Source organism: Peromyscus eremicus, chromosome 19, assembly GCF_949786415.1.
Source record: "Peromyscus eremicus chromosome 19, PerEre_H2_v1, whole genome shotgun sequence".
NCBI lineage: Eukaryota > Metazoa > Chordata > Mammalia > Rodentia > Cricetidae > Peromyscus > Peromyscus eremicus.
Window position 1 is genome coordinate 45,801,176 of NC_081435.1, and position 18,493 is coordinate 45,819,668.

General features: G+C 40.1%; 1 protein-coding gene across 1 annotated transcript in view; it reads left to right on the forward strand.

The window, feature by feature from the left end:
• Positions 1-18,493, forward strand: part of Slc12a2 (solute carrier family 12 member 2) — a 74,264-nt gene that overhangs the window by 38,461 nt on the left and 17,310 nt on the right. The window contains exons 16-18 of the mRNA XM_059245933.1: positions 3,435-3,546; positions 5,706-5,846; positions 14,000-14,106. Coding sequence (XP_059101916.1) covers positions 3,435-3,546; positions 5,706-5,846; positions 14,000-14,106 — 360 coding nt within the window. The remainder of the gene's footprint in view (positions 1-3,434; positions 3,547-5,705; positions 5,847-13,999; positions 14,107-18,493) is intronic.

Consider the following 18,493-nt stretch of genomic DNA (forward strand, 5'->3'; position numbering starts at 1 on the left):
CATAAAATAATATTTTTTAAATTGATCAAATTGTTTAGCTGTGAAGAGGTGACTTCCTTTGGTAATGAGTCATCCCCTTTCATTGGCTTCTGTAACACAGACAGAGTTGTTCCAGAAAACATCTTTGAAGAGATATGTTTCAGGAGAGAATTGCTCTCCATAGAAGGAGGATTTGTGTGTGTTCTTTATGCTGCTCCTTTGGGCACCTGCCCACCCACTGTCCCTTTTCTGTAGAATGAAAAGTTCCCAGAGACCACACTTTGCAAGTGGGGGGTGGGGTGGGGTGGGGAGGGGATGAGAGCCGTGGTAGAAAAACTTAAATTTTTAGCATAGTTTGCGTCGTTGATATTAAGTATGACAGAAATTGTAAATTATTCTTTTGTGGGTTGTGTGACATAAATGAAGATATGAACAAAAGTCACAGTTAATTTTAAATCAGCAAAAACTTGCTTGGACTTACTTTTTTTTATAATTGGAAGGATTTTTTTTTTTAAGTTCTTTTTATCCCAGTTTGGTTTATTGCTATTTACTAATTTATCGGTATAGCCCAACTATTCTGTAACTCAGGGTACTCCTGCCTCTGCCCCTCAACCAAGTCCTGAGATTATAGGCATGTGTGTGTTTTAATTTTTTATGAAAATTAAAATAAACATAGCATAAAGAGGAGAATTTGTAGAATTTTGCATGAAAACCAATGCTTGCCTATCCTGTGTTCTTTTCCTGTACCAGAGGCAGCAGGTTCTGCATTTGGCTGCCTTGTTACCTGTTTGTTTTGACTTCATGAAGCCATGCTTGTCTTGCTGTGCATTCTGATTTTTGCTTGGCCTCTTTCTGGCTACAGTGCATGGATGTGCTCTTCCCATACTTCCAATACATTTTATGATGTTACTTTGTTTAATTCATATTTAATATTTATATTTTTATGATGTTAAACAGGGTCGGCAGAGTGTAAATTTCTTTTTCTTGGCTTTTTTTGTTGTTCTATTAAAACTAGTAATTCTTTTTTCCATGTTTAATTTTTGTATTTATCTCAGCCTTCATCAGAGTTGCCAAAAGTTAGAGTTACTTGAAGTTTCTTTCTCATTGTTTCCTCCTCCTTTAGTTTGGGCTCTTGAATTTAACTCCATCTAAAGTGCAGTATCTATGCTCCTTGACAAGGAAGTTCTGCATTGGTGGTCAGGTCCTTCCTTGCCAGTCAAGTCCTTAATATAGATTAACGTGGCTTTGCCATTCTTCAGGGAATTTAAGTCATCTTAAAGGCTTTCTTTTTGATCTGATTAGATTTCTCAGAAAGGAATAGTTTAAGCTGTTTGTATGTCCTTGTTACCAGAATTCTGAGAGCGAGGTAGGGAAGAAGGTGGAGGTTTCAGCCCATCAGCAATCTTCTAGGCCCTCTATTTTAGATTGCCGACTTCTGCCCCTAGCTTTTTTCAGTGTCTGGACCACAGAGATCTCTTTAGCAAGCAGCCCTAGTGCTGGAAATGACTTGGCTCTTCCTATTGCTTCTCATGTGTGGTGAGACCCATGTCTTGATTCAGGTTTCTCTCACGGCATCACTGCTGTCTCCAGATCCGTGAACTCACCGTTGTCGCTGTGCTTGAGGTAGAGAATCAAGAGTTTCACAGCATCCCTGTTCGTTTACTTTCCCGATGGCCAGCACCTTCGCCCTACTGCTTGCCTAGAGCTTTCAGTAGTTTAGTGCTTGTTACTGTCCTGTGGATTTTGTGGTTTTAGAACTTTTAAACATGGAAGGTGTTGGGAGATGTTCAGACCTGGATGGTTTAGGGCAGGTAGGCAGATTTGGTCATTTGGCTCTTTACTCCATTCTGCTGTAAGCTTATAGGAAGGAAAGGAAGACTTTTAAGTAGCATGGCCTGGAAAAGGAACACCTTCAGCATTGTAAGATACCCACAGTTACCTTATTCTTGGAAGGTGGATAGGATGTTCGATAGCTGGAGAATCGTGCCACCTGCAGAAGCTGAAAAGCGACAAGATAGTCAGAAGAGAGCACTAAATAGTCTGCGCCCTGGGCCATAACGTTACATTTGATTGCTCCAAAGCAACTCTCCCAATCAGTAGAGCTGATTTAGAGCTACTTCACTAAAATTCTGAATAAGTCAATATTTTGAAAAGTCTTTGTTAATATTTTTATTATTTTAGGAACTAGTCTAAAAGTGTTTAAGTTAGAATTAAAGAAAAAATTAAATCTTTACTTAGTTTTATTTTATGTATATGTGTGTCTTTGCCTACATGTATGTCTGCGAATCAGAAAAGAGGGCATCTGGTCCTCTGAAATGAGTTATAGACTGTTGTTAGTTGCTACGTGGGTGCTGGAAACCCTGCCCTGGTCCTCTGCAAGAACAGGAAGTGTTCTTACCCACTGAGCATCTCTCCAGTTCTTATCTTAGAAATCCAGTCAGCTCTTTGCTTTGGTTTAATTATAGATGTTGCTATTTTAAGGAACTTTGCTAATCTGTTTTAATCGGTAAAATGGATACCTAGATATTATATAAATAAGACTGATTTCCTCTTATAGTTAGTGAAAATCAATTTTTATTTTTCAAGACAGGGTCTCTCTCTGTACTCCTGGCTGTCTTGGAACTTGCTATGTAGATCAGGTTGGTCTCAAACTCACAGAGATCTGCCTGCCTCTGCCTCCCATGTGCTGGAATTAAAGGTGTGTACCACTGAGGCCAACCGAGTGTCAATAGTTTAAAACAGCTAAATATTTTGTATCTTCTCATGTTTACACAGATACTTGAGTGCAGTTTTGGCATTCATCATTATTAACTAGAATTAAAAGATTTTAGTCCAATAGAACATGTAGTTCAAACTGCTGTATTTGGTTTTACTTACATCACAACAGTCTTAGGTAAGCTATATTAGACAGGGTTGATATGGGAAGTAGATGTCATTGTGGTGAGATGGAACTCACCTGTTTATATTATGGATTAGTTGTGCTCAGTAAGTTTTTCAGGATCTATGAAATGACTGGAACATTTATTACCTTTGAAGATTTAAAAAAAAAAAAAATGGTTACGTCGTTCTTAAACAAGGTGGTGATTTCTTTAGCATCCCAGAAACTCAGTGTTTAGAATTGCCTGTTGTTTGAGAGGGGCATCTGGTATGTTATTTGTTACTTTTAAACATTTGGTGTAATTTACGTGTATTTGTCTGTACAAATGTCCCTGTGTCTGTGGGGGCCCTTGATGGCCACCTGGGGTTACAGGCAGTCTGGAACTGCCTCTCATGGCTGCTGAGCACTGACTTGGGTCCTCTGGACCAGCAGCAAGCACCGTTGACTGCTGAGCCGTCTCTCCAGCCCCAAGTAACCCTCATCTTCTTAGAGTTCTTCTGTAGCTTTGTTTTTAGAGAAACCACATACAGATTTCAAACTGTTCTAATTTTATTTTATTTTTTTAATCTTAAATTAGGCCACAGTGTCTTGTTATGACAGGTTCTCCAAACTCACGCCCTGCTTTACTTCATCTTGTTCATGACTTCACGAAAAATGTTGGTTTGATGATCTGTGGCCATGTGCATATGGTATGTATCAGTTTTGTTTTCTATAGTAAAACATTTTTTCACTCATCAAACAGATTGTAAGTTACAGACTTTATAGATTGGAAATCATTGGAAAAATTTGTAGGATTTTTTTTTTGAGATGTTTTCTTCAAAATACTTTTTTCTTTAGACAGTTGCAAAGTAACATTTTTTAAAAAGATCTAGATATTTTGAACTGTTGTGATTTTAACCAGGAGTAAGAAAAATATCTAAACTAATAAAAATAAGTTTTCACCCAAAAAGTAATGCTTTTTAAAAACATTTTGGATCTTGAAGATAATTGTGAAATGATGTCTTACCTGTTCTGCATAAGAAATTAAGATGGCCCTTTTTTGTGGCCTGGCGCCTCTTGGCCAGCTATGTCCAGATGAAGCTGAACATCTCCTTCCCAGCCAGTGGCTGTTGGAAACTCATTGACATGGACAACACACTTAGTACTTTGTGTGAGGGGCACATGGTCACAAAGCAGCTGCTGATGTTCCAGAAGAGTTTTGTGGTCCAAGTCGGTGGGATTGATAGAATTTTCCCATTATGCAAGATATTTTGATCCACAGCAGAGTGTGCCTGCTACTGAGTGAGCGCATTCCTGTTATAGATCAAGGAGGATTTTGGAGAGAAGCACAAGTCTGTTTGAGATGCATCATGGATGCCAGCCTGAGGGTTCTCAACTTGGTTACTGTAAAAAAGAGAGAGGAAGATATTCCTGGACACTAACTACTGTGCCTCAGCAGCTGGGGCCCGAAAGAGCTAGCAGGACCCGAAAACTTTTCTGTCTCTCTAAAGATGATGTCTGCCAGCATGTTGTCAAAAAGCCCTTAAGAAGGTAGGAAGCCAAGGACCAAAGCAGCCAAGATTCAGCATCATGTTACTCCACACATCCTGCAACACAGATGCCAATGTATTGCTCTGAAGAAACAATACCATGAGAAAATGAGGAGGCTACAGAATATGCTAAACATTTGGCCAAGAGAATGAAGGGACGCCAAAGAAAAATGCCAGGAACAGATTGCCAAGAGATGTAGGCTGTCCTCGCTGAGAATTTCTACTTATAAATCTGAGTCCAGTTAAAAATAAGTTTTAAGCGTAACAAATAAATGCTAGGCCCTGCGGGGAGGGTAAAAAAGAAAACCTAGAGTGTCGTCGTATTTGTTTTTTCTCAAACCCTGCTCCACTGTTAGGTGCCAGAGTGTGTGCTGTGCATTGTATTGGAACTCTTGTGACAGTTGCTCTTCCCGTATGGTTGCAAAGTCAAGGCCACAAATATCCATGTGCACACACATGGGCCTGTGTGTGGAGGGCTTGTCAGCATTGATCCCACTTAGGGTACATGGAGCCTTTCAGTTTGTCTCTAGCTGATCCCCTGAAGTCAGTGTCTTGAGCACAAGATGCTAGAAAGAAGGCAATTGCCATTCTTAGGAAAGATATTTTTCTCTACATACTTGTTTTTTTATAACTTATTTATTTTTATTTTATGTGCATTGGTGTTTTGCCTCCATGTATGTCTGTATAAAGATGTCAGACCCCCTGGAACTACACACAGGTGTGAGCTGCCACATGGCTGCTGGGAATTGAACCCAGGTTCTCTGGAAGAGCAGCCAGTGCTCTTAACCACTGAGCCATCTCTCCAGCCCCCAGCATACTTATTTTTAAGATGTGTTGTATAAAGGTATCAAAATGGAATTTTGAGTTAGCAAAGCTTGTTTCCTTCATTTTACAGCAGAAATACATTTCTTTCTTTGATTTTCACTGATATTCTCAAGTTACTGTGACTTAATAACCCAGACACTTAGACCCAACAGAAAGCAAAGTAGGGAACTTTCTGTAGAAGAATAGAAGGCTTTATTTTGCATTGTGTAATCTCTTTTCCATTTTCAGTAATTGCAAATTTCTCTCATTAATTTAGGATTGACATACTTTGTTTTAAAATCTTTTTTCCTCCCTTCTCCAGGCCAGCAGTGCTCTGCCTGTTTGTGTAATCTTAAGTATTAGAGAGGACTCACTCAGGGAGAATGAAAGACTGTTCTTGCACCTCTCCCACATCAGCATTTAAGCACATCTTTCAAACCAGCGTAAGAGGATACCTCTTCTAAGAGTAAAAGGTTGTGCTTCAATAACAATTTCGATACTATTTTGTTTTAAAGGGCCCTCGAAGACAAGCCATGAAAGAGATGTCCATTGATCAAGCCAAATACCAGCGATGGCTCATTAAAAACAAAATGAAGGCTTTCTATGCTCCGGTGCATGCCGATGACTTGAGGGAAGGGGCACAGTACTTGATGCAGGTGACGAGTCCTTCAATGGCTGCATTTGATTAAAGCTTCTGCTCTCTATTGAATTATTACGGCAATATATATGTATATTATTTCTAGTACCTTTAAGCAAACCACTAACTTTTGTAGTTTAGAACTCTGCAGACATTTTGTGCTTTCAGGTGACACAGAGGCCCATTGGAACATCATCTCAGCCTCTGTTAGCTGTTTCTCACCTCCTCTACCCACTAGGTTTGTTTTTAAAACGTTGAGTCATAGCCATCTTTAGTTTGGCTTTTCAGAAAGTCTTGTCTTTTGTGTTTCTGTTTATTTGCTAGTTCTAAGTTTGGGCTTTATGTGTTTTAGAGGCACCACATAGGAAATCTGGAATCAGTCCCAGGCTTAAATGGTAGTGCTGTTGCTGTCTTATGGATTTTGGACCAGACTATTTACTTAACTTCTGAACTCTACCCTCCCTGTCCTGAAGGCAATAGGGAGATATAAATTGAGACAGTGTTTACCAGCTTAATCTTCGAAACCAATCAAACACACATTAAAAGTAAAAAGGGCCCTGACTGGAGCTGTCTGTTAAAGGTGAGGTGAGGCTCCTAGCACTGTCCTGAGCCCATCCTGCCGCATGCTTCTTAGAACTTATGAATAATCCACACAGTCTGTAGGAAGGGCAAGCAGTGAGTAGGTTGCTAAGTAATTATGACATTATTATATGAAACGGCTGTGATTCAATGATGACAGCAAATGGAAGGAATAGAGGCCACTCACAGACAGTTTACTGTATAAGTGGCTTTGAGAAGGTTGTCAGTAATAACAGCTGTCAATGGAAACGGAATGAAATAAATCCTTACAAAGATTATGCAGAAATCATTTTGAAGCAAGGTTTGGTGTATGCCTATATAATCCCAGCGCAGAAGGCTGATGCTTGCCATTAGTTGAAGACCAGCTTGGGATACATGCTAAGATCAGGCCTTCCATGGCTGCAAAACAGAAAGAGCCAGATGTGGCAGTGCACAGCTGCAGTCTCAGGACTTTGGAGGCTGGGGACTATCCCATGCTTTTGGCCAGCTTGGTCTACACAGTGCATTTCAGGCCAGCCAGGATTACATAGTGAGACCTTGTCTTAAGTGAAATCGAAACAAAACCATCATTTTTAACATAGATTAAAGGCCTAGAGATAAAATGCAAATTTTAAAAAGTAGGAGAATATATAAAATATTCAGAGAATAATTTCCTAAGTGAAGCCCAGAAAACAGAACTATGAAGAATGTCAGTATTCTTTTGGAAGTTGAAAGCTTTGAGATTTTAAAGGAAACATAAAAATGAAAAAAAAAAAAAAAAGTCCCAGATTTCTGGGAACATAATAATCCTGAAGTGCAGAGTGTGTCCTGAAATACTGTTAAGTCAGTAACAGAGATGAAGAAGGGTGAAAGACAATTCACAGAGGAAAGCTAGGTGACAGGAATAAGTGAAAACCAGTTCTGCGCCCATGGTGACCAGGGTCACTTCTGTCAGATAAAGAGAAGTCGGGCAGTCCATGCCATAGTCACTAATAGACAAGAGCCTGGCAATTTGAAGGACTTTTTTTTGGTAACACTGGAGAAGAAGCCTATGCTTCATGCAGACCCCTCTTCACGTGTAAAGAAGACTCGGTGCAGTTTTAAGTTCCAAGCACAAGAAACCTCCTTCTGAGTCGTTGGTCAGGCTGTCTAAGTAGTTCCCCAAACAGAATATTGATGGAGCCCTTGGCTGTCTCTCAGGGATTGAGGGTGGGCCTTTATTCCTGATGACACCATACACTTAGGACATGTGAGACTTAGAAGATTCGATCTGGGTCTGACCCCAAAGCCTCTTTTCCTGCAGTCCACCTTCCATGGTTCCAGAAAATGCTATGTCAGATGCTAAGGGAGGGAAGCTATTAAATAGTTCAACACAACTACAACATCTGTGAAACATGACGGTTTACCAGCATGGCAAGGTGTGCTTAAGTGGCAGGCACATCTTGGATATTAGATAGAAGGTCTACTCATCAGGAGGGAAGTCATCTCTGGTACTGGAAACCTAGCTGGCTTACCCAGGCTAGTGAGGTCATGGACCTTAGTTAGGAAAGAATCCATTATTGCCACTTGGCAGCATCATTTGCAATAGCTAAACACAATTATAATTAATTTCAGCAACCATCAGATAATTTAAATGTGACATGTATCATTGTATAGAATTCTGCATACAGGTGAAAAGAACTGCACATACCCATGTGGGTAAATCTCAGAGTTAAAAATAGCAACTCTTAAAAAGTGTATGAAAAATGGAGGATAGCAGGGCGGTGGTGGCGCACGCCTTTAATCCCAGCACTCAGGAGGCAGAGCCAGGCGGATCTCTGTGAGTTCGAGGCCAGCCTGGACTACCAAGCGAGTTCCAGGAAAGGCGCAAATCTACACAGAGAAACCCTGTCTCGAAAAACCAAAAAAAAAAAAAAGAAAGAAAAAAAGAAAAATGGAGGTTGAATTTTTAAAAATTGCAAAATGTTCCCTGGATATGTCCCTAAATAATAGAATTGCTAATAGATGTGATAAGTGCACGTGAAGACGCATGCAATCTTCATGTGTGTTTCTGGTGTCTGTCTGAACTGTGTGCTTGTTGCTGTGTGCTGTTTAGCTTTTGTAGTTTGTAACATTTTAGTACTTGAGGTGTCATGTGATGCCTTTTGCCAGGTTGTTTGTGATGAGTTAATCCTGCTGGCCTTTGTGAAACTTACAGAAACACTTTGATAACCACTTACATATGTAATCATTTTTATGAAAGAAAACTCACTAGAGCAGATTTTTGTTTTCCTCTCTCAGTGAAGCAGGTTTGTGATAAGGCCCAAGAGTCTCCCTTTCTCCTGAAAGTGCAGACCATGCTCCTGCCACTAGTCCCTCTGTGGAACTGCCCCGCCTCGGGAGCCAGAGACCCGCTGCCCTAGACAGTTCATGTGGTGTACAGCTTGGAGTCTGGGAAGACTCGGACTAATCTAGTGCTCCTCATCAACTCGCATGCCTCCCTGGATCATGAAAGTTCCTCAGTGTGGGGCGAGGGCAGGAGAAGCAGAGCAGGATCATCTCTTGTGATTGCCCGGTGTGCCCCGCAGCCACAGCACTGCGCCTCAAAGGGTGGCCGCGCCAGCCGATAGCTGTTGTAGAGTGCTGCAGACTGCTTCTGTAGAGTTCGCAAGTCAGAGTGTTGGCACTGGAGAGTTGGTTCCCTTTCCGTGTGGAAGGAAGCCTGTCACTTACGTGATGGGTTTATCTTGGTTTTTTTAATCATTGTCAGGAAGTGTTAAGGACTTGTTTTTCTTCACCGCCTTGTATTCTACAGTGCGGTTTTAAATAATTGATTCTTTCAGTAGAAATTACACTTTACACTTCTGATTTCTCTCCTTTCTTTCTGTCTAGCTAGTCTTGACCATCAGAATTGATCATTAAACCAGCATAAGGATATCAGCCTTCATTACAGAGTTTTAATCTCTAGTTTGCTAATGAGAACTTTAACAGTGAGACATTAGCATGGTTCATTTCTTCATTTATGTTTTGGATTTTCTTTTTCTTTTTAAAAAGGCAGTAGACATCTGATTCTCAAGCCATTTTTAAATCTTAATTTTATATAGCAAAATGATATTGTTCTTAATGATCATTCCAAATTACATCATGATGGCTCTTCACATCAATTGCTTACTTAGAATTTCAGCCTAGAATTACCTTGTGTGGCGTCTTCTATAAGTTCTTACGCTTCCTTGGTCATGTGCTGGAACAGTGGGTAATGGCGGTGGCAGTTTTTGTTACTTCACTGTCTGTCCTGGATCTCACTGTGTTAACTCGTCTGGCCTTGAGTCACAGTACGTGATCCTCTTGTGTCTGAATCCACAGATTGGTTTTTTGTCAAACACTAATGAGGTGTTTTCTGGAAACGATATTTTTTGAGTAGTAAACTGTCTGCTTAAATGCATACTGCTTCATGGAATGTTGAAATAATACCTCTTTTGTAATACCTACACTGAGTAGAGGCTTTAAAGGTGAAAGAAATACATGTGGAAATTTTAAAAAATTGAGTAATCCTAGGGAGAGTTACTGCAGTAATGCCATTGAAAGCCTGAGTATACAGAGGGTCTCACAGCTGTTTATTCCTTATTTTATAAAATTGGAGCTAAGTGGTAGCATGCGTTCTTACTTTGTGTGAGACCCTGAGCTTAATCCCTCACACCAAAACAAACAAGCCATTTTAATTATAGTAGGATTATGACATGATAGTTTTTTTCTCCCAAGAAAATGACCTTTATAGTATTTTGTACCATCAACAAGTTACTGGCTGTTTTGTGAGTTAACTCTATTAAACAGCTGTTGTACTTTAAGATAATGCTTGGTTCTGTTCAACACCCTTGACTCCACCTCCACCCTGAAAAAAAAAAAGTGAGACTGTTGTGGTTACACCACCCAGCAAATAGTTTTGCTTTTAGAAGAAGATGGGATATTCTTTGTTGTCCCTTTAAGGAAAGGATGTTTTAAATCCCGAGTAAAATCTTGATCTCTTAAATTTGTACATGAGAATGATGAATACACGCTTGCAGGATAGCTTACTTCCTACTCCTTAATTACTGAAATGCTTAGGGCGGTGGCACATGGCCAGGCCTCTGATAAATATTTGAATTCATGTTTTGAAAAAAAAATGATTTAGAGTTGTCACTTAGAACCATAGACAAAAGCAAATTAGAATGTATCTCCAACATAAATGAGAGCTAAAGCCATAAAACTTAAAGAAAACAGAGCTCAGTTTTCCATGACCTTTGATCTGGCAGTGGAGTCAGTTATGACACCAAAAGCATGAACCTTAAACAGAAGTAAATTGGACATTTCCAGAATTAAGATGCCCTCTGCAGAGGACTTTATACGGAAAGTGAAAGCAGCTTACTGAATGGGAGAATATGTCAATGAATCCCATAAAGGGTTTTGTCTTAGTGACTAAATAACTTAGTAACTGTTGTTGTGATGAGACACTATGATCAAGGTAATTTATAGAAGAAAGAGTTTATTGTGGGTTTATAGTTTTAGAGGGTGAGTCCATGACCATCATGGCAGTGAGTATGGTGGCTGGCGGCAGGCAGGCAGGCAGGCAGGCAGGCAGGTAGGCAGGGAGATGTAGCAGTAGCCAAGACCTCATATCCTGACCCACAAGCACAAGGCAGAGAAAGCGCTTACTGGGTCTGGTGGGCCACCCCCCAGTGACACACCTCAACAAAGCCACCCCTCTTAATCCTTCCCAAACAGTTCACCAATTGGGGATAAAACATTCATATATATGAGCCTGTGTAGGCCATTCTCATTCAAACCACCACAGGTTTTGATATCTATAATATATATTTTAAAACATCTGAAAGTAATAACCAAAACAACAGAATTGTTACACTTTGGTAAAGAAAAAAATTATATATGTCTCCAGTAAACATGAAAAGATTTTCGACATCATTAATTATAGAGGAATTGTAAATAAGAAAAAAAACCATAATGAGATACTAGGTCAATATTGGGATAGCTATAATTTTAGAAATAGAAAGTGTTATGGGATTGTAGAAAAATGAGAGCCTGTGCTTTGCTGATTGTGAGTATAAAGTGATACAATGTTATAAAATTAAGTTATTGTTCCTCAAAAAAGGTATAAATTTAAAGTGACTTTGTGACTATCAGTTGTGCCACACTCTTGGACATTTATCCCTAAAAACTGAAGGAACAGAGTTAGGTTTTTATGCAGATACTCAACACTGCACCATCATGCACAATAGCCACAAGCTACAAAGTGTAAACAGCCACCAAAGTGTTCGTCATCAAATAGATGGATAAGCAGCTGTGACACATGGAGATGTAAATACAGTAAAAGGCTGTTTGTCTGTGGAAAGGAATAAAGGTGTACTCAGGAGACGGCCTGCTAAGTGAAGTAAGCTAAACACCAGAGTTCTGGGGTTTTGTTCATGAAATAACTAGGTAGAAGTATATTAAATGTCCTAAGGGAGAGCATGAATAGCGATGAATAGCTACTACACAGCAGCTGTGGAATTTCTGATTGGAGTGATGAAAAAGGTTTGGAAATAGTGGGTTATTACTTGGCAGTATTATGGACATAATAAATACTGCTTGACATGGTAACTTTCTTAACCTTATACCATAATTCATTTATGTGTGTGTGTATGTGTGTGTTCATGTGTGTGGACTTGTATGCCTAGGCCAGAGGTGTGGTGATATATTGTGTACCCTAATAAACTTGCCTGAGGATCAGAGCCAGCCACTAGATTAGACATAGAGGTCAGGCAGTGGTGGCACACACCTTTAATCCCAGCACTTGAGATCTCACGCCTTTACTTGGGAAGCACACACGCCTTTAATCCCAGGAAGTGATATGGCAGGGCAGAGAAAGATATATAAGGTGTGAGGAAACAGGAACTCACTCTCTTTAGGCTGAGGATTTCGTAGAGGTAAGAACTAGTGGCTGGCTGCTCTGCTTCTCTGATCTTTCAGCTTTCACCCTGATATCTGGCTCTGGGATTTTACTAAAAGACCATCTAAGATTTGAACAACACAGAGGCCACCCTCAGTTGCCATTCTTGTGGATGTCATCCACCTCTTGTTTTGTTGTTTTGAGACAGGGTCTTTGACTCTCTACCTGGAACCAGCCAGTTTGTCTAGCTTGGCTGGCCAGTGAGCCCCAGTGATCTGCCTGTCTCTAGCTCTATCACTGGTATTACAAGTATGTGCTGTAAAAACAAGGCCTGGGTTTTTACCTGGGTTCTAGGATTGAACTAAGGTCTTCATGTAAACTGTCTCCTCAGCCCTTATCACAATTTTTAAAAAGTCACAGCCTCCTCCCCAAACTTAGGTGTTGTTGCAGTCCCAGGATATAATTTCTCAGTGTACTTAAAGAAACAAACAAAACCTTAGGAAAGAGATTGTATTGGACTTTGAGGAATAATTGTTAATTATGTTCAATTGCTGTGTCTGTTATGTGTGTTTTAAGACAGGATCTTCCTATCTGCCTCTGATATTATGTAGCCGTGACACTCACTATATATAGACCAGGCTGGCTTCAAACTCTTGGCAGCCCTGGCTCTGCCTCCTGAGTGCTGGGACTACGGGCATGCACCACTCTACTTGGCCTGCGTTGTAACTCTTGGGGAGATTCAGAATACTTGAACTATTGTGGGATCCCACACAGATTAAAAGAATTCAGTTTCCTATTGGTGGAATTCAGAACTCCAGACATCAGACTTACATCTAGGCATTAGTGACTATTATTAAAATACATCATGGAGGTAGAGAATACAGCTTTTTTAGTTAAATACGTTATTTTGGTTAGTAAAAGTACAAAATTGTTGTGTCATCAAGATATAATAATGAATTGAGTAGTTTTCAAGTATTTCATTGTAACATTTTTATTTGTGTTTAGTATAAATAATTTGGGGTGAATTTCATATATATAATTTACAAAACACCTATCAATTTGGAAATACATCATCTTTTAAAAAATTCTTTAATTAAATAGTCTGTATTCTTTTTTTGTTTTTTTTTTTCATTTTTCTTTATTAAGAATTTTTCTACTTGCTCCACATACCATCCACAAATCCCCCCTCCTCCCTCCTCCCACCCCCTAGCCCTCTTTCCCAAGCTACTCCGCATCCCCACATCCCCCAAGTCAAGGTCTCCCATGGGGAGTTAGCAGAGCCCAGCACACAGAGCCTAGGCAGGTCCAAGCCCCTTCCTACTGCACCAAGGCTGTGCAAGGCATCACAGCACAGGCACAGGATTCCCAGAAGCCTGCCCCCATAGACCAGGGACAGATTCTGATCCCCCTGCCTGGGTGCCCCCCAAACAGTTCGAGCCAAACACCCGTCTTCCGTATGCAGAAGGCCTGGTCCAGTCCCATGGTGGCTCCACAGCCACCAGTCCACCGTTAATGGGCTTCACCTTGGTCTGCTGGCAGTGGTCCAGAGGGTGCCTTGACTGGTCTACTCTGGTGACCAGCCTAGCAAATAACCTAGCTGTCATCATAGAGCCTTTGTCCAGTGACTGACTGAAGCAGATGCGGAGATCCACAGCCAGACACCAGGCTGAGTTCTGGAAATAGTCTGTATTCTAAGTTGTGTTTATATATTTTAGGCTGCTGGTCTTGGTCGAATGAAACCGAACACGCTTGTCCTTGGATTTAAGAAAGACTGGTTACAAGCAGATATGAGGGATGTGGATATGTATATAAACTTATTTCAGTAAGTATGCTCAAAATTGTTATGTATTTGGCAGAAAAAAATGCTAATTTTGAAAGTATTCATGTTTTTACCTTGGTTTTTTTATGTAGTCTTTCCATATTAGGTGCATAAAAATTAAAAAGAACCCCATGAATTGTCTGGGTTTTAAAATAATGATCTATTAGCAAAATACTGATCTCTTTTTACACAAAACATATATACAAGTACTTCTATATATGTAAAGATGTAAATACATCTACAAAATAGCTTATGTATGTGTAAAATAGTTTGTTGACCTTACCCTTACCTTTTTATTGTATTTTTATTAATTCTTTAATAATTTCAGTGTATCTGGGACATATTTACCCCCTTAAACTCTTCACTTTCTATCATCCTTTCTCACTCACCTTTGAGATTACTTTTTCTTTCCTTCTCCCGTGCCCAGCTGGTGTGTGGTCAGCCTACCAGGGATCCCATTAAGAAATACTTGCTCTCTCACCTGCTCCCAGATGCCAGTAGCTCCTCAGCTAATGGTAGGGTTACAAGTCCACCATCCTCCCTTTGGCTGGAGCTTGTGCATGTTGTCATTTCACTGTGAGTTCATATGTGGGTCTTTCCTATTTTCTCTAGAAGACTTCCTTGAAGTTGTCCACCACCATTAGCTCTTACAGTCTTTCATCCTCTCTTTGGCGAGGATTGCTGAGCCTCAGGGTAAAGGGTATGGTATGAATGTCTGACTTCGAGCTAAGCATTCTAGTTTTTTTTCTCTGTACATTCACCAGTTTGGAGTCTGTTAATTGCCATCTACTGCCAGGAGAGGCTTCTGATGGTGGGTTAAAAGATGCTCTAATCTGTGGGTGCAGCAATCAGTCATTAGAGGTAGTTTTAATACTCAGTTCTCTGTCCGTTTAACAGACTAGTATTGGGTTCGCCCCTGGGGCCTATGATCTGTCAAGCTACAGATTCCTTAGTCCTTTTAATAGTGCCATGTATGAGTTCTGTCTCATAGATAAAGCCTTAAATCCAGCCAGAAAGTGGTTGGTTACTCCCATAACATCTGTGCCGCTCTTACACCAGTGGGCATTATCCTGTCAGCCAGTCTTTGTTCTACCTTGCAAGGTTTCATAGCTGGGTGAGATTGAGGCTTACTGTTTCTTCTCTAGCACTGGGCATAGAACCTTCCAGCATCATGATCACTGGCCAGTAAGGATGAAGCTAGCAGGTGAATACCCACTTGATGTCTCCATATCTGTAATTCACGTATGTGGTATCTTCAGCAGGTTTTTTAGCATCAAGTTAGGGAGGTTAGCTTGTAATACTTGGAGGTCTATGTGTCCCCATTGGCCAACAACTCAAAAAAATGGTAACCCATTCTTGCACTGGGGTAATGTGTTAGATAGAATGGGATATCTAGTTGAGATATCCCTCCCCCATTGTAGAGTAACACCGTTATACCTCTTTATATATGTCTATATTTTGTGAAGCATCTACAGTCAGTAGGTTTCCAATTTTTTTTTAAAAAAAGACTTTAATATTAGTTACCCCTCCTCCCCATATTCTCTCTTCTACCCTGCCTCCCATCTTCCATCTGTTTAATCTGTCTTATTCCATTATTCCCTTTAATATTTTATACTGCTGTGCCCTGTCTCCACATTCTTGAAGGCCACTTCTCCCCAGTGTCCCCTTAATAAATTCCTGACTTCTGTGCGTATTACACATGGAACACATGTATCTGAATACTCAAAGGTAACATCCAGAAATGAGAGCAAACATATGCTGTTTATCTTTCTGGATTTAGGTTACCTTATTCAGTATGAATGTTTCCAACTCCATCAGTTTACCTGTGAATTTCATAATTTCATTTTTCTTAAGAGCTGAATAATCTTTCATAGATGCATGCGTTAGATGTGAACAAGGATGGTGTGTACAGACCCTGCTTCCTGTGTAAGCTGGCCGGCTTCTTCCTGTGCTTTTGCTGTGGCTGAACAGTCAGATGGCGGAGTATCGCTTTGTAAGGTCTTCATGTGTCCTGCACTGAGCGGCTGCAGAGATGGATTTGGTCCCCATGCTGGTCTCTGGTTCATTCCTTGAGTTACTTGTTTGCCTTTTCCACGTGACGTTCTGAGCTGCTGGTTGGTTCTCATTTCCTCTGTCTTGGTGGTTTCACATCACTCTAACTTCTTACAGCTTGTCTGCTGAGTTCCTTTTATTCTCTTGCTACTTTGTCGTTCTGGTTCGTAGACTTTTGCGTATATATTTAATCTTACCAGTGCTTTGTAGAACTAAATTATTTAATTAAAGAATTTTTGTTTTTGCCAGATATACTTGTTAAAACTTGAAAAGTACTTCCTTTTCCTAGTATTATGGGATTTGCTCAACAAATCTAATTTACACTAACAATTCTCACTGTGCCATTATGGTACAATATTATCTTGCATATAGACATTTGTCTTTCAAAACAAACATCAGTGAGAAAATCCTGTCTTTAGCAAAGTGGTTCTCAGATGGAATTCACAGGCCCATTTTCCTGTGAATTCTGATGGGGGTTACTTGGAACTCATTGGAGTCATCGCCTGTACTGATTTCCTGCTACGTCTGTCTGATAGCTTTTTTTCATAGCTTATTTGAAAAGTTTCCGGAAATGATCAGAGGTCATAGTTGCTCTTTGAAAAGGTCCATGTTGATTAGTAATACACACAGGTGACACACAAGAACCCTTCCATTGTTAGGTGGTTTCAGGAAGGTCAAAGGCTGTGGAGCTTGTGCCTTCTGACCTTCTGGGGGCAGACTCCCTCTGTAGCTGTCTAGTTCTCTACTTCGTGTATGTGGTGCCTCAGAAAAGCAAAACAGTACACACAAAGATTAAATCATGAGCTATCAGAGTGGGTGGGTTATGCTCTTTCCTCTCAAGGATCAAGAGCAGTGAGATGGAGTAATTACCCTAGAAAATAGAGAAGCAGCACTTGGAAAATGGTTATTATACGCCAACTACATTAGTAGTACTTGTAGTTGATCATGATGGCCCTGACAGGGGTCTGTCTTAATGCTTTGGAAGTTAGCATTGCTCTGTATGTTGTGCATCATTTGGCCACTTGCAGACAGATAGGGAAGGATATTCTTTAGCTTTCAAAGCCATTAGAAGTTAATGGCCTTGTTGTTAATGTTACTACACTTACTTACATGTGTACATACATGGGCATGCTTGGTACTCGTGTGGCGGTCTGAGGACAACTTGCAGGAATCAGTTCTCTTCTCTTACTATGTGAGTACCAGGGATTGAATTAGGGTTGTTGGGTTTGGCAGCAAGTGCCCATACCTACTGAGCAAGCCATCCTCCTGGCTCTCAATGTTATTTTTGTGTTTTGTTGTGTAGTACTGGAAATTGAAGCTAGGATTTTGCACATGCTAGAGATGCATGATATTCCACTGAGCTATGAGGGTTGTACCCTCATCCCTACAAAACCATCCAGGCTGGTTTCGAGCTCACTCTGTCACTGAGGCTGATCAGTCCTCACCACCCAAATGCTGGAGTTACAAATGGTGTTTACTACCACACCCAACCCTTTCATTTTTTTTAGGGTGGGCGAGGAGAAAGGGTCTCCCACTAAGTTGCTCAGGCTGCTTTTAAACTCAGTCAGCAGCCCAGTCTCACCTGACTGTGTGATCCTCCTGACTCAGCTTCTCCAGTAACGAGGATTGCAGGTCTTTATTACCAGACCCAGCTAATGGCAGCTTTAAAGCATGTTACTGCTCAATCTTTGTCTTAGATAATTATCCCTTAATGATTTCTGTGCAGTTTTAAATATTTGTGTAATTGAGTATGCTTTATATATTTTATTAGCAATATGTAAGACCTGAAACAAAACATTTCCTATAATTTATAGCAAAAACATACAGGTATTTTATCTATGGTAAGTTCGAAGTTTATTTCCTGATATTCTCTAAAGAAAATTGGCAGTTGATTTTATTGATTTACTATACTTAAAATAATTGGTTACTTCTTTAGAATTAGATCCTTCAAGATATAATTGAGAAAGTAATCTCTATTAAATTTCTTTTTACAATGACTCTTTGACCTTAGTTAACTAATTACAAGAACAAAGCCAAATAATCTCTACCCCATAGATAAATAGATAGATACGTAGATACATAGATACATACATAGACAGACTGACTGACTGATTGACTGACTGACTCACTGACTTTGTTATACCCTAAACAGTCTTCATTTTGTTTGTAACAGCAGCAAGTGCTCTTAACAGCTGAGCTATCTCTTCAGCCCCGGTTTTCAGTTTTCAAAGTTTTAAGTATGGGCTTAGAGGAACCTTCAAGGTTTTGGTGTACATAAATACATCCTTGCAATGCCTTTTTTTATTTTTGATTAAAACTTTTTGATAAACTATATTTT